Source organism: Populus nigra, chromosome 13 (assembly GCF_951802175.1).
Source record: "Populus nigra chromosome 13, ddPopNigr1.1, whole genome shotgun sequence".
Lineage (NCBI taxonomy): Eukaryota > Viridiplantae > Streptophyta > Magnoliopsida > Malpighiales > Salicaceae > Populus > Populus nigra.
In genome coordinates this window covers 2,866,012-2,882,568 of record NC_084864.1, presented here as the reverse complement: position 1 = coordinate 2,882,568, position 16,557 = coordinate 2,866,012, and the positions used below count along the sequence as shown (strand labels likewise).

At 32.3% G+C, this 16,557-nt stretch overlaps 1 protein-coding gene across 1 annotated transcript; it reads right to left on the bottom strand.

The window, feature by feature from the left end:
* Positions 1 to 7: 7 nt before the first annotated feature.
* Positions 8 to 10,098, bottom strand: LOC133671192 (dynamin-related protein 3A-like). Its single transcript, XM_062091853.1, has 21 exons — positions 9,479 to 10,098; positions 7,878 to 8,160; positions 7,770 to 7,798; positions 7,570 to 7,671; positions 6,907 to 6,975; positions 6,752 to 6,811; positions 6,488 to 6,601; positions 6,048 to 6,096; positions 5,827 to 5,936; positions 3,997 to 4,089; positions 3,756 to 3,848; positions 3,541 to 3,678; positions 3,006 to 3,119; positions 2,794 to 2,893; positions 2,656 to 2,685; positions 2,427 to 2,581; positions 2,198 to 2,344; positions 1,458 to 1,510; positions 1,234 to 1,333; positions 502 to 742; positions 8 to 378 (listed from the first exon to the last, which is right to left on the bottom strand). Exons 1-21 carry the CDS (start codon positions 9,866 to 9,868, stop codon positions 371 to 373), a joined length of 2,478 nt encoding a protein of 825 aa, XP_061947837.1. The 5' UTR covers positions 9,869 to 10,098; the 3' UTR covers positions 8 to 370.
* Positions 10,099 to 16,557: the final 6,459 nt, after the last annotated feature.

Below are 16,557 nucleotides of genomic sequence, written 5' to 3'. Positions count from 1 at the left end.
GTTTGAATTTTGCAAGCTCAACAGGGCTAAAAGCTAACAAGCACCACAAGGCACTATCAGAGCCCCTTCAAAGTTTTATTTGATCAAAATGAAACTATCTTGACATTTTTCAGTGAGGCAAATCAATCAAAATAGCACTTGGTCAAAAAATATATAAATATATATACACATATATTAAGGGTTGCGGCTACTGCTTCTGACAGGAAAAGGGAAAGGGAAAGTAGATCATTTGCCCCCTGTTATTCTTCCTGGAGCCTTGTAAAAATTGCAATTATAATCCTATATCAGAGAATCAAAAGGAATGAAGGGGAGAAGGCGCAACTTTCAGGATTGCTTGCATCTTTCGGAGCCACCTTTGAAAGTTGGAATCTCAATAATCTGGAAGTTGCATGTGTAGAGTGTGACTTAGCAATTAAACAAATATAATATGATGGACACTTTTAGAAATTTTGACCAATATACTCGATCAAATTGCTTAAAAGTCTACTGTTGGATAGAGACCTGGCATGTAAGTACGTCCACTTCCATTAGAATCAGAATATAAATGTGGCTGTAGCTCCCCTGAGTGGGATGATCTCCGGGACTTCGGGTTCTTAGGAGAAGCTGAGTAGGAATCACTGGAACCAACGCCATGCATTGTTGATGTTGGAAGTCCATGGATCTTTGGCAATCCTGTGGAATCAGATCCCAAACTATATCCTCTTTCAACAGTTTCAGCTTCCAATGGCAATTCATCTAATGTCTGAAAAGAAACAATACCAGCCAATTACATGTCAGGAAATTCTCTGCAAATCTACATTTGCAATGCAGAAGCAGCTAAAGAACCTCACGACAACAGAGCAATTAAATATCATATCTATATCTGGTGACAAAAGCCTACCGATGCTTGCTAGCTTTTGAATAGCAAATAAGTTCTCCAAGAGGGGGGGGGGAATAAAAAAAGGGTTACTAGATGCAGAAGGTAAACAAGATGCTAAGCAAGAAAGATTTGAATCTTAAAGCTCACCCCATTTGACAAAACTCTTACTTGCCCAGCAATAAGCCAGATAAATGTTTTGCATATACATGCAGATACCACCAATTGCCATAAACACGTCTAGTTGAAAGTAATTAACTCCAAGCCTCACACATCACAGAGCTTATGGAAAATTAGACTCTAAGAGAACCATAATAGAATTCAAGGACAGTGTAAATGCAAATGGTTCTACTGATTGGAGAGTCATGAAAACCTACCCTAAATGCTTGTTGGAGAACTCGGAGTGATTCTCGTGTCTGCTTTCTCTTCATCGCTATCTCATCATGTTCCTGCAACATCTCCTCAAACAGATTCTCCCTGTTTCAGTAAGAAACAGAAATCCAGGATTAACATACATGACTAGCATACAATAGATGAACTATAACTAAGAGGATGAAATCAGAAAAATTGACTTATATCAATGTAAAATCTTTGTTGTCACCTGTATAGTTTTCTAATGAAGACATTGTGAAGTTCACGCTTTGTATGGTTTACCTGCATATAATGAATGAAAGTGACATCAGAAATTATCAAACCTTCTGAAATATGTCCTACTATCCTTGCCAAGATAACCCAAAATGTTATTTTGATTTGAATTTTACAAGTACAAGACTTGTACATTAGAGAACTTGCCCAAACTTCCATTCCATCATGGTAGTTTTTCTAATGATACAATGATGATGGAGATGGAGATGATGATGATGATGACGAAGAAACCAAGGGAGTTTAGGGACATTTTGAAAATATACTCATAAAGCAGCTGCAGATTATGTCTGGATAAGATAGATGCTACTTGTGTTATGCTGCCATACCCAATAATTATTGTTTCTTTAGTACGGATTTCTTAGAGAGGAGAACAATAGTGCATGCTTACTGATACATCGGAATCTAGTAGATGGTTGGGCAAAAATTTGTGCTAATGTAATTTTTCCTTCTTTCTTTTTTAGTCTAAATTATTTACAGCAAAAAATTAAAGAGGAACAAGATGACCGCAGAGATGGCAGCCAGCAGACCCAAAAAGAGAACAGATATGAATTTATTAAAAAAAAACAAAGGAAAAAAACCAACAGAAAAGCCCAAAATAAGACAGCAGATCCCATAACAGCCAAGTGTAATAGCAGTTATACAATGGGGCAAGGGTGTTTGAAAGTAAAAGATACATCCAGATTAATGAAGAATTACCAGAAAGTGCATAATTGCTTTTGGTACAGAGTCCTCGATATTTTTCCGAACAATGTCATAGTATGATTTCAACAGCAATTTTGTGACTGCAATTTCAATAGACTCATTCTCTGAATGGCTTTCTGAAGGCCTCAAGACAGTTGGGGGCTTACAAAACACAAAAATATTCTTGTTAGAAAAAAATGCGTTGTGCATAGGCTAGTCAGGGCTAGTATTTGAGACAACATACCTCTCTTAAATGAATCATACTTTGATCAAAGGATTCCATGCTCTGAGCAGGTTCATTGTATGACTTGCTTGTTGAATTTTCTTTAGCAGAAACTCGAGAATGGTCACCTCCACCAAAAATTGATGAGATACCCCAACTTGAAACATTTGTACTCCCTGATAAAACAATTTTAATTATCTAAAAATGGATGTGTATATCCCATTGCAATTTCTGTGGAGTAGAAAATTACCAGCAGGTGGGACCTCTGAAACAGGACGCACTCCCTGTAAGTCACAGAAAGACCAGTATCTTATTACACAAGTTCCATAACAGTATGCACTACAATAAAATTAAGGATACAACAATGAACAGAAAAACAATAAATAACATGCCTGATCTGGCATGATCCCATTTACTTGTCTGGCCAAAATGGCCCGAGTCTTCATACTCCTTTCAGAAGCTGGTGCCTTATCAGGCTCTAGGGCATCCTAATTAATAAAAAAGTAAAGAGAATAGGGACAAAAGAAATATGTGGTCTAACAAAATCAGAAATCAAATACAGATAAACAGTACTGAAGAAAATTTGCACAACACACATACTTTTTGCCTGGGCATAGCTAGAGAAACCTTGGAAGACTTGATCTGCTGCTGTGCGATCTCCACAGCCTTACTCCCACCAATAAAACTTGGGTGGGAGGTATTTATGTAGTCCATCTGCAAAAGAAAACATTATGTAATCAATCATATAGTACTGACATGGTAAAGAAAACAAAGGACAGAAAGAAGCAAACAGATATGGAACCACTAGGCAAATGAATAACTATGTTTTGGCTATCCTGTAAGAACTTTCAATCACACAAGACAGCAGAAAGGGTCATGATTTGAATCGCAACCAGAGAGTTGCAGGTTCAAGGTCTAAAATTTACAAAGTTTGGCAGGGAAGGCAGGGGGGAAAATGCTCAAAGGTAGCACAGTCTACCACTCCCAAAACCAACAGAAAGTTTGATCAAAACAAATACAACAGAAAACAAGTCAATACAATGGATTCGCACGAATTAAAAGAAAGGGGAAATATAGCAATAGTAACCAGAAAAGTTGAACATTAAGATTTTGAAAAATATCAGCATGTTCATACCTCCATTTCAATAATGTGTCCAATCATTGTCTCTGATGGTTCAAGACCATCTCGTAAAAAGTTTCCAATAACTTCGTCCATGCGCTTTCTTAGAACAGGAAACCGCTGGAGTTCATTCACTAGACAGCGATGACTAATCTGAAGAGAGAAATTTTATTTAAAGATCCGACAGAGTAAATTTTAATTCTGAGAGACTTCAATCACAACATCCATACCTTTATTAACTCATCATATATAAACCTGGCACACTGAAGGCTTGGATCTAACAAACGAGCTATTTGCTTCCTGACAAGAACTTCAAATGGCACCTATATAAATGAAAACCAAAATCATCATACAGCTTTGCTTAGAAATAGAAACTTCTTTAAGAAGCAAAAGTAAAAACAAAAAAAGGGAGTCCACAAGCAAAAGAAAAGGAATCATTTTGTTTTCAGAAAGTGAAAACAATAAACCTACCTCTGGTACAAACAGTGGAGTTCTAGGCCCAGTGGCATTCTGAATGATAGTTTGAATGTCAGCATCAGTCAAGTCCTCACAGGGATCAACCTCCTGCACAACAAATCATGTCACATAAGATTCAGTAAATGAGAGACAGATTACAGTCTGTTTGCCAAAAATAATAGTCATATTATTCACAGGATGGTAGCTAAGACAAATTCCATTGAACAAATGGATCCTGGTAATACTAAGCACACCTCAAACATTTTACTTGTCAGTGTCTAGTGTTAATTTTTTTTTTCTTTTAAAAAAAAAACAACCTTAATTTTGCGAAACACTAAAACAGATAACTGCTGCTAGACCTAGAAACCGTTTGTTTTTACATTTCAAAAGCGTTTTTGAAAAAACTTGAAAAAAATTTTATTTTTTCTTTGTTTCAAATTAATTTTATTTTTTAGAGTATTTAGATTGTTTTAATATCCTGATATCAAAAATGAATTTCAAAAAAATAAAAAAATATATTATTTTGATGCATTTCCAAGCAAAAAACACTTCGAAAAAAAACCACTACAACAATACCAAACAGGCTCATAGCCATTTAACCTCCCATTGTTTAAAGTAAATGTAGGAAAAGCTTATTTAATTAGCAAATGCAACTATGATGCAAGGGTCCACAAATATTAGTCACTTAAAAGCACCAAATTAGAGGGATGGTATGACCATACCTTAAATGAATCATTTAATTGGTTTATTTTCTCACCCCTTCCCCTCATTAAGTCTGTTTTTGCTACCATGTGGCTTTCAACATGACATGTAGCTCATTGCGATTTTTACTGTTAAATGTTTTTTTTTTAACTAAGCTAACTTTAAAAGCATCACTACTATGTGGTGCCTTGCTCCTCTGAGAGTACCAGCTTGCTTGTATTGATTATTTGATGAAAGGTGTAAACTTTAGGGAAAAAACAATATTATTTTGAAACTCCATAGGAAATTAGACAAAAGACATTGTCAATATGTACAAAAGAACTGTAAACATGAAAGTAACTAAATTTGTATTAGTTAAATGAATTCATGAAATGTAATGGGTAAAGGAACAAAGCAAATATCTTGGAAAATAAGTGTAAAATGTTGCATGACAGGTAGCAGAGCGCATACAGGTATAGCCATGAGGACTCTTGTACAAATTTCCCTAATTGAATTCACAAGCACGTAAAACCATGTCTAAATCTCCATGGTTTCATGACATCCTAGAAACCACATTCCATGCAGAACATGATCTCAGGTCTGCATCCACAAATTAATATTTCCATTTACTTGCTGAGAAAAGAATAAAGAAAAGTTAATGTCAGTTTTACAAACCAAAGAGGCATTGGTCTAGAGGTTAAGGATTCAAAAGCAAGGCTCTTGAACTTGGAGTGCACACGTCCAAATCCCCACACCTCAAAATGAAAGGGCTAGTTTTACTAGATTTAGGGCCTATTTGTTTTCACATTTCAAAAGTGCTTTTGAAAAAATTTGAAAATTTTTTATTTTTTTTCTTTGCTTCAAATTAATATTTTTTTGGTGCTTTCAAATCATTTTGATGTGCTCATGTCAAAAATAATTTAAAAAGGATACATTATTTTGATGCATTTCTGAGTGAAAAGCAACCGCTACCACACTCTCAAACACCTCCTTACACTAGGTCTTCAGGCTTTCACTCAATTCAAACTAACCAGAAGTTGCATTTCGCACTCAAGAAGTAGAAATTATCAAGGATGCACATGAAGATGATAATAGAAATTTACATCAATCCAATTAAATGAACATTTTTCACAAGGCAGAGCATGTAAATATCAATATACATACCTCCAAACTCTTCACAAATATTGATTGAAAAATATAATGAATTCGTGCTCCTCCAGAGAGCTCGGATCTTGACATTTCTTCATTTCTTCCCTCAACCATAGAAGAAAATGCTGTTTCCAACAAGAAACCATTAAACATTAATGATCAAGCTTGAAATGATAAAATATCTATTGAAGAAATACATTATTCTGAATGCAAGCCCAAGGAATAACAAGAGGTACCTTCAGAATATTTTGAAAGAATGTTCAGAATAAGAGTTCCTTGACCAGCCTATTTATTTACAGAAAGTTGGGTAATGAGTTGATTAAAACAATCATATAAAACAAAATAAGCAAGAAGAGTGGAGAGCTAGAACATTCTGAAAACAGAAAGGATAATCACAAAATAAGAATTCAAGAGTAATCAAATTATGAAAAATGAGTATGAACAGCCAAAGAAAAAAGTAGGATAATTATCACGGAAAAGCATCAGCTCAGACAGGTAATTTAGTCAGAAACCAGATCACAACAGGAGGACAAATGCAGATAAAAAGGCTAACATTGTGCTTGGAACAAACCCATGGCTGTGACCAGAAATCAAACAATTACTTGAAAACATTCTCAACCAGGTAACAGGGACACTCTGAGAAAAAAAATTGAAAATAAAGCAAATAAATACATACCTTCGATTCTGTGATTTCTCCATAGCTTGCATGTTCTTTTGCAACAGAAACCAATGCAGAGCTTATTCGTGATTTCAGCCCTGGAAGTATTGCTTTTATATGTTGCACTAGAATCTGGGGGGAAAGTAACAAAATAAGGTTCATTCAGAGAAAAAAACTCCTATGAGAGTCATAGCAATAGATGCAGAGTGCAAGGAATCTACTTTGAAATAATTAATCATATCCTTTAAGGTATTCTGAGAGTGAATGCTGCAAAAAATCTACCTGGTTCAGCTTCTTTGCCAGTTGAGGAACACCACAACGATCAGCTAGACCATTATATACCTATAGAACAGCATGGAAGTAAATAGAGCAATCAATTCCTCTACTTGTTTTTGCACCAAATTAGGGGTAAAAATAAAGAGATAGGGCTATCATACCGGGCGACTACGGAAGAACTTCTCCTCTGCAGCAAGTGCATCCTTGATACTACGATTAAGCATGATATCCTGCATCAGGATAGCCATTCAATAGATCAGCCAACCATTGGCTAGAATGCCATCGTTTATACTTGTACAGAAAGTTATGTCATGTTCAATATATGATGGTTCTAATATGCACAACCAGGCAAATTTCAAATTAGTAAAAAAAGCATGTCAGATAGGATGATTCATCTACAAAATGCATCCTGTGCCAAAATAATATTGAATCAAACAATTAAGAACAATAAGAGATTTGAAAATCACGAATACTGAAAAAAAGGCTACCATACAGAGAAGTCTTATTCTTTATGATTGCCAGTGCTGAATATTACTGTCTACACCCAATCAGATAAAAAACATCTAAATAAAACCACCACCTACACAATTCCTTAAGGGAAAAACTGATGCAATGAGCAAAGCAAGGAAAACATTTTAAAAAACAGAAACAACAGCTGCTAAAACAATTTATCAACCAGTTCATGAAGTATCAGCAAGATGGTAATCTAAACAGAAGAAAAGGTAAAAAAGGAAATGATGAGTTTGTAAGACCCCGACTAAACATCAAGCAGAAGAATGGACCATTAAACAACCAGCATTCTTCCTACGTAGTAACATGATTACCTCTTGACTACGATTCACAACACCAACATAACCAAGCCGAAGGGGAATCACTTTTCCAAGCAACAGATTACGAGCATCAGTACCTCTGTCCATAATATCCAACTGAGTCAAAGAAAAAATGTGTCAACCCTTCTACGGAGCAAGCAAGTTCTTATAGATGTTAAATCAAACAAAAACAATATGTTAAGTAGCAACCTCACCTTTGTAATTACTCCAATGGTTCTATAACCTGTCAACAAATATTAGCATGAGTCCAAAGAAATACACATGACAAAGTCTCTTAGACAGCATTCCAAAAGCAAACATACCATCAGGATCTGCATTTCCTGCAATCTGAAGAGCATCTGAGTTCGCTAAATCTGAATTTGCTGCTGTAACAGCTAGAATCAGACAGCTTGGTTTTTTAATGTATGACATGATCATAGTTCTAATTCTTGCTTCGATATCAGAGGGTTGATCACCCACAGGAACCTTTGTTATACCAGGTAGATCTACAAGTGTGATATCAAGAACATTAGGTGAAAAAATCTTCAAACGAATTTGCTTGTCAGAGACACCTTTGTTGCCTCCTGCTTCCTTAGCAGTCTCGGCCTACAACCAATTCAAAACAATTGAATAATAAGCTGACTGATAACTGAAATCAACATTCAATGAACCAAACCCAGATGCACGGTAAACTATTTCAAGGTTCAGAAAAGCTATTTGAGCCATTCATGTAACAAAGACTCCAAGAAAAATGTTACCATAAGTCCAGCCAAACAAGTTTCATTCTGATAAACAGGTCAAATTTTGCCAAAGGGTGGTTTTGCCTTACTTGTAAGGGAATAATAATAAAAAAAAAAAAAAACAAGTCACATGCTCAATCCCTATGTGCACCTCTACTGTGGCTTAGGAAACATAAACAACACAAAATAACTCCAGTATCACCTCAAAAGAAAAAAAATATATAAATTTAACTAACTCACCAAACAAAAGAAATCATTTTCAGAAAAACAAGCAATAGTTTTTTCCTACTCACCCTCCCCACCTTCCAAAAATTCAAAAAAAAATCCCAGTAACAATTTCTTCAATCGCTTAACCATTCACCTGCCTAACTCAACCAAATACATCATTAGCTACACTCAATAAAATCAGTCACGCAAAATCACACCTCCCAACACTAAAGAACCAAAACAAATCACAATATAACAGTTAACAAATTCAAATTTCCTCCCCATCCATACACTCCCAAAACACCAACTAAAAATTACTCAATTTTTTCCTCTACACTTTTCCTTCAACTATTAACAACTGAATTGCTAAACCAAACTCTAAATTTAACTACACGTTGAACTTCTCCCATTTTTTACACCTCTGTTCAACTATTACTAAACAAAAAACCTGCAAGAGTGCATGCACACATGCAGGAAACCAAACTCAAATTTAGTCTTTTAAAACATTTGCGATACCCTAATCAGACACATATAATCATTCATCCAACAAATCCACACCTTAATTTCTCTATATTTTTGTTCAACTATTACAAAAATAGCAATACAACCATAAGCGCTCCATAACATATAAGCCTACTCGTCCAACAAAATCGTCCCTTTGTTTCTCCAATCTTTCTCTCCAACTATCACTAATTCCAAACACACAAGCACACAAAAACATCTCGAAAATCAAACTATTAAACACTACTAATAGTCACAATCACGCACAAAATTGATATTCAACTCTGAAACAGTTATAATAGCCTAACCGAACAAACAAACTCGTCAAATGAACAAATCAGACGCCTTTATTTCTCTACAATTTCTCTTCTTTAATCACTAATTACAAAAACAACACAAAATAAACCTCGAACAATTAAGTTCATAAAACATGCAAAAATAAACCACAAATTCTCACTAATCCACCAAATCCGCACCTGAATTTCACTCCGGATCTCGGAAAAATCATAAAACCGTTTCCCAGGCAAATGCAAGAACTCTCCCCACTCCTCTTCACCACTGCAATCACCTTTCCTTTTAGTCTGCAATAACTGCAAAACCAGCGGCCGCCGCGTACAGATTTCGTTTCCGCGTGGCAAGAAATCTCTCCCAACAAGTGCTTCCAAAACACTCGATTTTCCACTACTTTGACTCCCTACAACTGCCACCTGCGGCAGCTCAATCGTCGATTGACTACCTAACTGAGCAAATATATCCTGTAACTTGTTCACAATCGGTATCACCGAAGATCCTAGCGGCGCCGCAGATGATGACTGCGGCGGTTGCGATTGTGAAGGTACCGACTGCGATCCTGGTTCCTCCGCCATTGATTCTGGATCCGGAGAGACAAAGAGACTGTGACTGAAACCTTACAAACCCTAGGGTTTCGGAGATTTGTAGAGAGAGAGACTGTTATTATTTAGAGAGAGAGAGAGAGAGCGAAGGTGAAGGTGAAGGTGGTGGTAGTGGTTTTGCGTGTGTGATTGGATTTTGGGAGGTGGAGTATGGTGTAGTTTTTGAGTTTTTTTGGTGTGGTCGAGGCTAGAATGAACGGAGGTGTCAAAGGGAGTTAACCTGCGCACCTATAAGAATTACAAGAGAGTTTAAAAATTTTAATAGGGCAGAGGATTTTATTTGTTATAGTTTGAGTTGGAGACTGTTTGAAAAAAGGCTCTTTTTTTTTGGGGGTTTTGACTTGTGGAGCAAGATGAGTGATTAAAGGGCTACTGATTTTGATTTTGTAATTGAGAAGTTTAATCCTCCACAAAAAGTAAAACCTAGTGCTCAAGTTTTGTTTAGATGCTTAGTTTAAAATTATTTTTATAAATTAAAAATGAAAATTCTAACTAAAAATAATTAAATTATCAACCATTAAAAAGTAAAATATTATTAATAGCACTGCAATAAAAAAAAATCAACTAGAAATTGACTAGGACTTACCGTTTCAAGATCTGGACTAGTTTGAATTGAAGAGAAACTAGGAAAAAAATTAATCTTTCTAATCTGATTAAAAAATTAAATAAAACTATTTCTTGATCTACCTAAATAAAACTTGGTCAATTGTTTTATTTTACTTCCGACAATGGGCTTTTCTCTCTCCCTCCAAAGCATTCCAGAATATTGTCCTTTTCCACAATACATAGATGAATCACAAACAACTTTGCATCCTTCTTTGTTTATAGCCACAATATTTTCAAGCCAATTTTAGCATACTAAAATTAAATCTATTTTTCAATCTAATTAGATATAAGTTATTCATATCAAAGCTAAGGGATTTATTGATAGAGAATAATATAAATTATATCTTGAAATCTTACCTAACAGTTTAAAATTTTGAATTGAGATGGTTCTTTAACATGATATCAGAGCCTTGATGACCAAGTAATCGAATCTCATAATCTTTATTTATTTGATAAAAATCAAACATAAAATAATGCGGGTCTGTATAAATTTCAAGTTCAAAGAGTTTTCACTTGAGAGAGTGTATTAAAAAATAATATAAATTATATTTTGAAATTTTATTTAATCGGTTAAGTTTTTGAATTAAGATGGATTAATATTTATAAGAATTTTAGTTTTACTATCTAGAGCCCGTTTGGGAACGCGACTGCGGCTGTGTTTCCAAAAAATTTGAAAATTTTTTTCTTTTTGCTAAAATTTAATATGGTTTGTACGTTTTGGATCGTTTTGATGTGCTGATGTCAAAAATGATTTTTAAAAAATGAAAAAACATCGTTGGCATGTATTTTGACACGAAAAGTTATTTGAAAAGCACTCGCAACCATACTCCCAAATACGCTCCTAATCTGATAACTGAATTGCAAGAGTGAGCATTTCCCATTTCATATCCGCATCTTACATGTGCTTGATGGAGCGATTAGGCTGCGCCAACGAGCATACTCCTTCAAGGCTACAACTGAACTGTTCTCAGACAGAATTTGCGCGGGCAAGATTTCTGAGAATAAAGTTTTAGATTGGAGCCTTTGGTCCCCAATTATGTTGGTTTTCGTTTTCAACAACGAAAGGTTGCTTGGCTATGATGCAAGAATAGGAGCCAATAAGTTCTGTGAAGAGTGAAAATCTCCAAGCTTTATAGCAAGTACCATAGTTATTGGGTTCAGTTCCGGGTCTTAGCAAGAAAAAGGTATAGATTATTTTTATCATTGGTTCAACTCATAAGATGTTGGTCATCCCGGGTTAGTTTTATTTATTAAAAATATATTATTTTTTTTTAAATAATAATTAATATTGACTCAGTTTATTTTATTCGTAACAACTGAATCAAGAATCTATTCATTGAATTAATCAAGTTTGAGGAAGTCAATGTCCTTCAACTTAAATTAAAACTAAATTCAAGTCAAGTTTTGGATTATAAGCTTAACAAATCACGAGTAAATCAAGTTTAATAACTATAATATATAATGCATGAGTAATTTGTATGTCCATGCTACATTGTAAAAAATATAAATAAAATTTTCAAGTTTTATAAAATTCTTTAGCATCCTCATTATACTCGAACATACAATTGTTTTGAGTTTTTTTTTATTTTACATAGATTTTTATATTAACACAACTTTTGTTTATCTTAGTTAAATGATTGTTTTTTAACTGGAAGCATTGTATATATTTTTTAAATATATATATATATATATATATATATATAATTGTTTAAGTAAGTAAAAAAAAACTATTAAAATAGTATGTTTATATTTTGTGTGATTGATATCTAACAAAATTATAAACATGATAAAATTATATTCTAAATCTATTTACATATTTTAATAATAAACAATTAATTTTAATTGAGATTTCATAAACCATTTATTGTTAGTATTTTTATTTTCAAATCATATACAAAATAATTCAAAAAACAAATTAGTAAAATTCAAATAAAGATTTATAATAGTATCCATGAACAATATCAAAGTTAAAGAGCAAATGAATTTGATAAAAACAAAGTTGGAGTGTAGAAAAAGTAAAGAAAAAAAAAGTAAAAAAAGAAAAGAAAAGAAAAGAAAAGGCAAAGGGCCAGTCCCGTAGCAGGCCAAATTTTAAAAGTAAAATTGATATAAAAAAAATTATTATTATTATTATTTACTACTAGAATTGAGACTTACGATATAGTTTGGGGGCATTTTTAAAGTTTGCCCTTGTTAAATATGGAAAACAAAATATAACACTTAGACGGCAATCTTGTATTGTCACTTAGGAAACAATTTAATTATCTTTATAATATAACTATCGATTAATTATCTTTATAATATAACTATCGATTTTTTTTTATTGGGTCACACAAATAAAGTATTGCTTCATTATCACTATGGAAAGAGTTTTAATTTAATTTTTTTTCTTTTGGGATATAAAAATATAATAGAATACTGGAAAGAAATTATCAATTGAAATATTTTTAAAAAACCAAATAAATTATTAATGGAAATACACTTTTCTAAGGTGTGTCATTTTTATATATTTTTTTATTTTATTTTAAAATGTACATTTTTGTTGAATATAACCCCAATTGTTGCACAATATATAATAATTACATTAATGGAGCCTTAATATCAATAAATGGCTTGCGGTTTGAAGGTGGAAGGAGCATTTGTTTATTGCTTCTTTTTAAATAAATTATTATTTTTGTTTATATATATATATATATATATATATATAATGATTTTTAAAGTAACTTAGTAAAAATTATCAAAATAGTATGTTTATATTTTGAGTTATCAAAAGCTAAAAAAATTATAAATATGTTAAAATCATGTTCAAAATTTATTTAAAAACTTTAATAATAAAATAATCAATTTCAATTGATTTTTCATGAATAATTTATTATTATTATCGTATCATATTTATAATAATTGAAAAACTTATTAAAATTTAAATAAAAATCTGTAATAATGTAAATGAATATGGTAAAAAACAATTCTGAGTGTAAAAAAGAAATACGAAGAAAAGAAGGGGAAAAAGTGAAAAAGAAAAAGAAAAAAAAAAAAAAGGCCAGCAAAGGGCTACGCCTAACGCTTGGCCCCCTTAATAGGCCAGCCGCGAGCAAGACTGGCCTTGCAGTTTCTTTTTACTCGCCTCTTTCTTTCTTTCTTTTTTTTTATATAAAAAAAAGTGATTGAATAATTGTGCTAAACCCGTGATCTCTAAGCCTCCACGTGCCCAACCAACTAAGCTCAAGCATGTATTTGCTATCATACAATAAAAAAAATATATTCACTGAATAGTATTATTTAGGTAATAGTTTTTCTAAAACTCAACTAAAAAAGAATTTAGATGGAAACATGAAAGCTAGTTCAATAACACTTTAATTTCGTGTTTATTTTTGTGTTTTAAAAATATTTTTGAAAAAATTTAATTTAATTTTTATTTTTTTTACTTTAAATTAATATTTTTTTTAATGTTTTTAAATTATTTTAATATGCTAATATTAAAAATAATTTTATAAAATATATTTTAATATATTTTTAAATAAAAAATATTTTAATAAATAACCGCAAGAATACTTCTAAATACTTAAATCATTCATGTTAACCAAAAACATTTCTATGGAATGCTGCTGTGCTATAGGACACATTGGGAACTAGCTATCAGCATACATCAACACTTTTCTATCTGATTAAAATCAAGTCACTAACGTAACATTTAAACCGTGTGAGATTATCTCCTCATGGCCTCATTTCAAGAGATTAATATAATTAATTTGAAGGGTATAACTCATGTAGTTAAATTTTAGATTTATTTTTTAAAAATTATCAGTTTGAATCTTACAAATTTTATGATAATTAGAGATTTATATAATTATTAACTTTAAAATATATGAGATTAGTTAAAATACACACAAATTAAGTTGAATATTTATAATAAAAAAATAGCATAATTATATGCACATGTAATTTCAAATAATGCACGCTATCGTGGGAGAAATCTTTCTAATCAAATCCCTTTTAGCTATTCTATCAAATAGCTCAGCTGATGCGCATCCCACGCTGCGCACTCTAGAAGTGTTCGCAACGTTGCTGCCGTGATTCACGCTTCAGGGGATCGATATTGTAATTAAGCCTTACAAAATCCTTTCAATATCTTCGCCGGGAAACGAGGTGGCGCTAACGTCGGTCTTCATGCTTTTGCTTGTTCTGTGCAGGCACCACCTGAAGGTTCGAAAAAAGCAGGGCCCGAGTGGAAATGAACATGCTCTATCTCCGCTAGCCCAGGAGGACGAGTCCTCCCACTGTGCGATGAAGATATTTTTCTCTTCACGCACGACCAGAAAATCGATTATTATCGACGGAATATTCCATAAATGTTTAAGCTGTATTTTTATTAGTATACAAATCATTGATGGATTCCCGATGGAACCAATTCAGTTGGTGAAGCTATTTATCAACGAAAACACTGACAAAATATTCACGCTAAAAAATATATTTGCCAATTATTTTTCTGTTGGACAATCTATTTATGTATAAGGCTGATAGATGATTAAGGATGTGTTTCTCAGTATGGTAGCGGTTGCTTTTCAAATAACTTTTTGTGTCGAAGTACATGTCAATGATTTTTTTTTATTTTTTAAAAATCATTTTTGATATCAGCACATCAAAACGATCCAAAACGTACAAACCGTAATAAATTTTAACAAAAAAAAATTAAAATTTTTGGGAACGCCGTTTACACCGCGTTCTAAGCATCTACATACATGTTTTTCTTGCCAACAAATTAAAAAAAAACTAAAAAAGATGGGAAATTTAATGTACATTCCATCGTGAAATAATATTTATTTAAATAATATATTTTGCTTTTTTTTTAATATATATATATATTTTCAATTTCAATACCATAATTTATCATTATATTTACCGGAGAATAAACTTTATAATTTATTTTTTTATTTTTTATAAGGTTATCCTAGTTTTATGATTTAAATTGCATGTTTAACCAGTTAACTCGGTTGGTTCAAGTTTTTTTTTTCTCAATTTCATTATTCGACACCAAGTTGATTGAGAATTAGAGTTCATGATTTGTTTCAATTTGTTTTCTACGAGATTATCATTATCTCATAACACGGGTTATGAATTTGACGAGTTAATTCGGATTGACTCAAGTTATTTTCGTGTTTTTTTTTAATTAATTTTTCAATTTCAATTCTATCTTTCAACATTAGATTTATCGAGAATTGAGCTTCATAATTTATTTTAATTTGCTTTCTATTGGGTTATTTCGGTCTCATGATTCAAGCCTTAGATTTGATAGGTTAACCCAAGTTGACTTCGGTTATTTTTATGGTCTTTTTTTAATTGATTTTTTTTTCAATTTTATCTTCAATAATAGGTTTGTTAGAAATTGAGTTTTATAATTTGTTTTGATTTTTTTTTTATCACGTTATCATGATCTCATGATTCAACATGGATTGACAGGTTAACCTGAATCGATCCAATATGTTATTGTCCCAATATTTATATAAAAAAACATTATCTTGAATATTTATTTTAAGTCAAACTATATTTTTATTTATCATCAAGGTTACTTTTAGATCCATTAAGTCAACCGGAACACATCAAATCAATTTTTTTCTACTATAAAAAATATTAATAATATCTAAATATTTTTTTATATAAAAAAATAATCTAATCTGCGATGCAGTGTGTACCTATAATCTAGCTAATACTAGAGGTGAGCAAAAAAACTGAAAAACTGAGAAAACCAGAAAAAAATAACTGAAAAAATCGAACCGTGAAAAAAACCCGATTAAAATTTAAAAAAAAACCAGTCAGTTCGGTTTTGGTTTTATAAGCCTAAAACCGAACCGAACCCAAATAAAAAAAACCGAGCCAAACCGGAAAAACCTAGCCAAACCGGAAAAACCGAGCCAACCGGTTTGAACCGATTTTTGTCCTTATAAAACCAAACCGAAACCAATCGGTTTGAATCGGTTTAGGTTTGGTTTCATTTTTTTTAAAAAAAAATTTTAGTTCAATTATTTTTTAATAAAAATCAAACTAAACTGAAATGATCA

Bases quoted from the DNA above. Each gene is read 5' to 3' on its own strand.
- LOC133671192 (XM_062091853.1), bottom strand. From the start codon at position 9,868: ATGGCGGAGGAACCAGGATCGCAGTCGGTACCTTCACAATCGCAACCG. The intron at 7,672-7,769 runs GTGAGGTTGCTA...TCTTTGACTCAG, and splicing joins CCATTGGAGTAATTACAAAG to TTGGATATTATGGACAGAGG. The intron at 4,090-5,826 runs GTATGTATATTG...TTTGTTGTGCAG, and splicing joins TATTTGTGAAGAGTTTGGAG to GAGGTTGATCCCTGTGAGGA.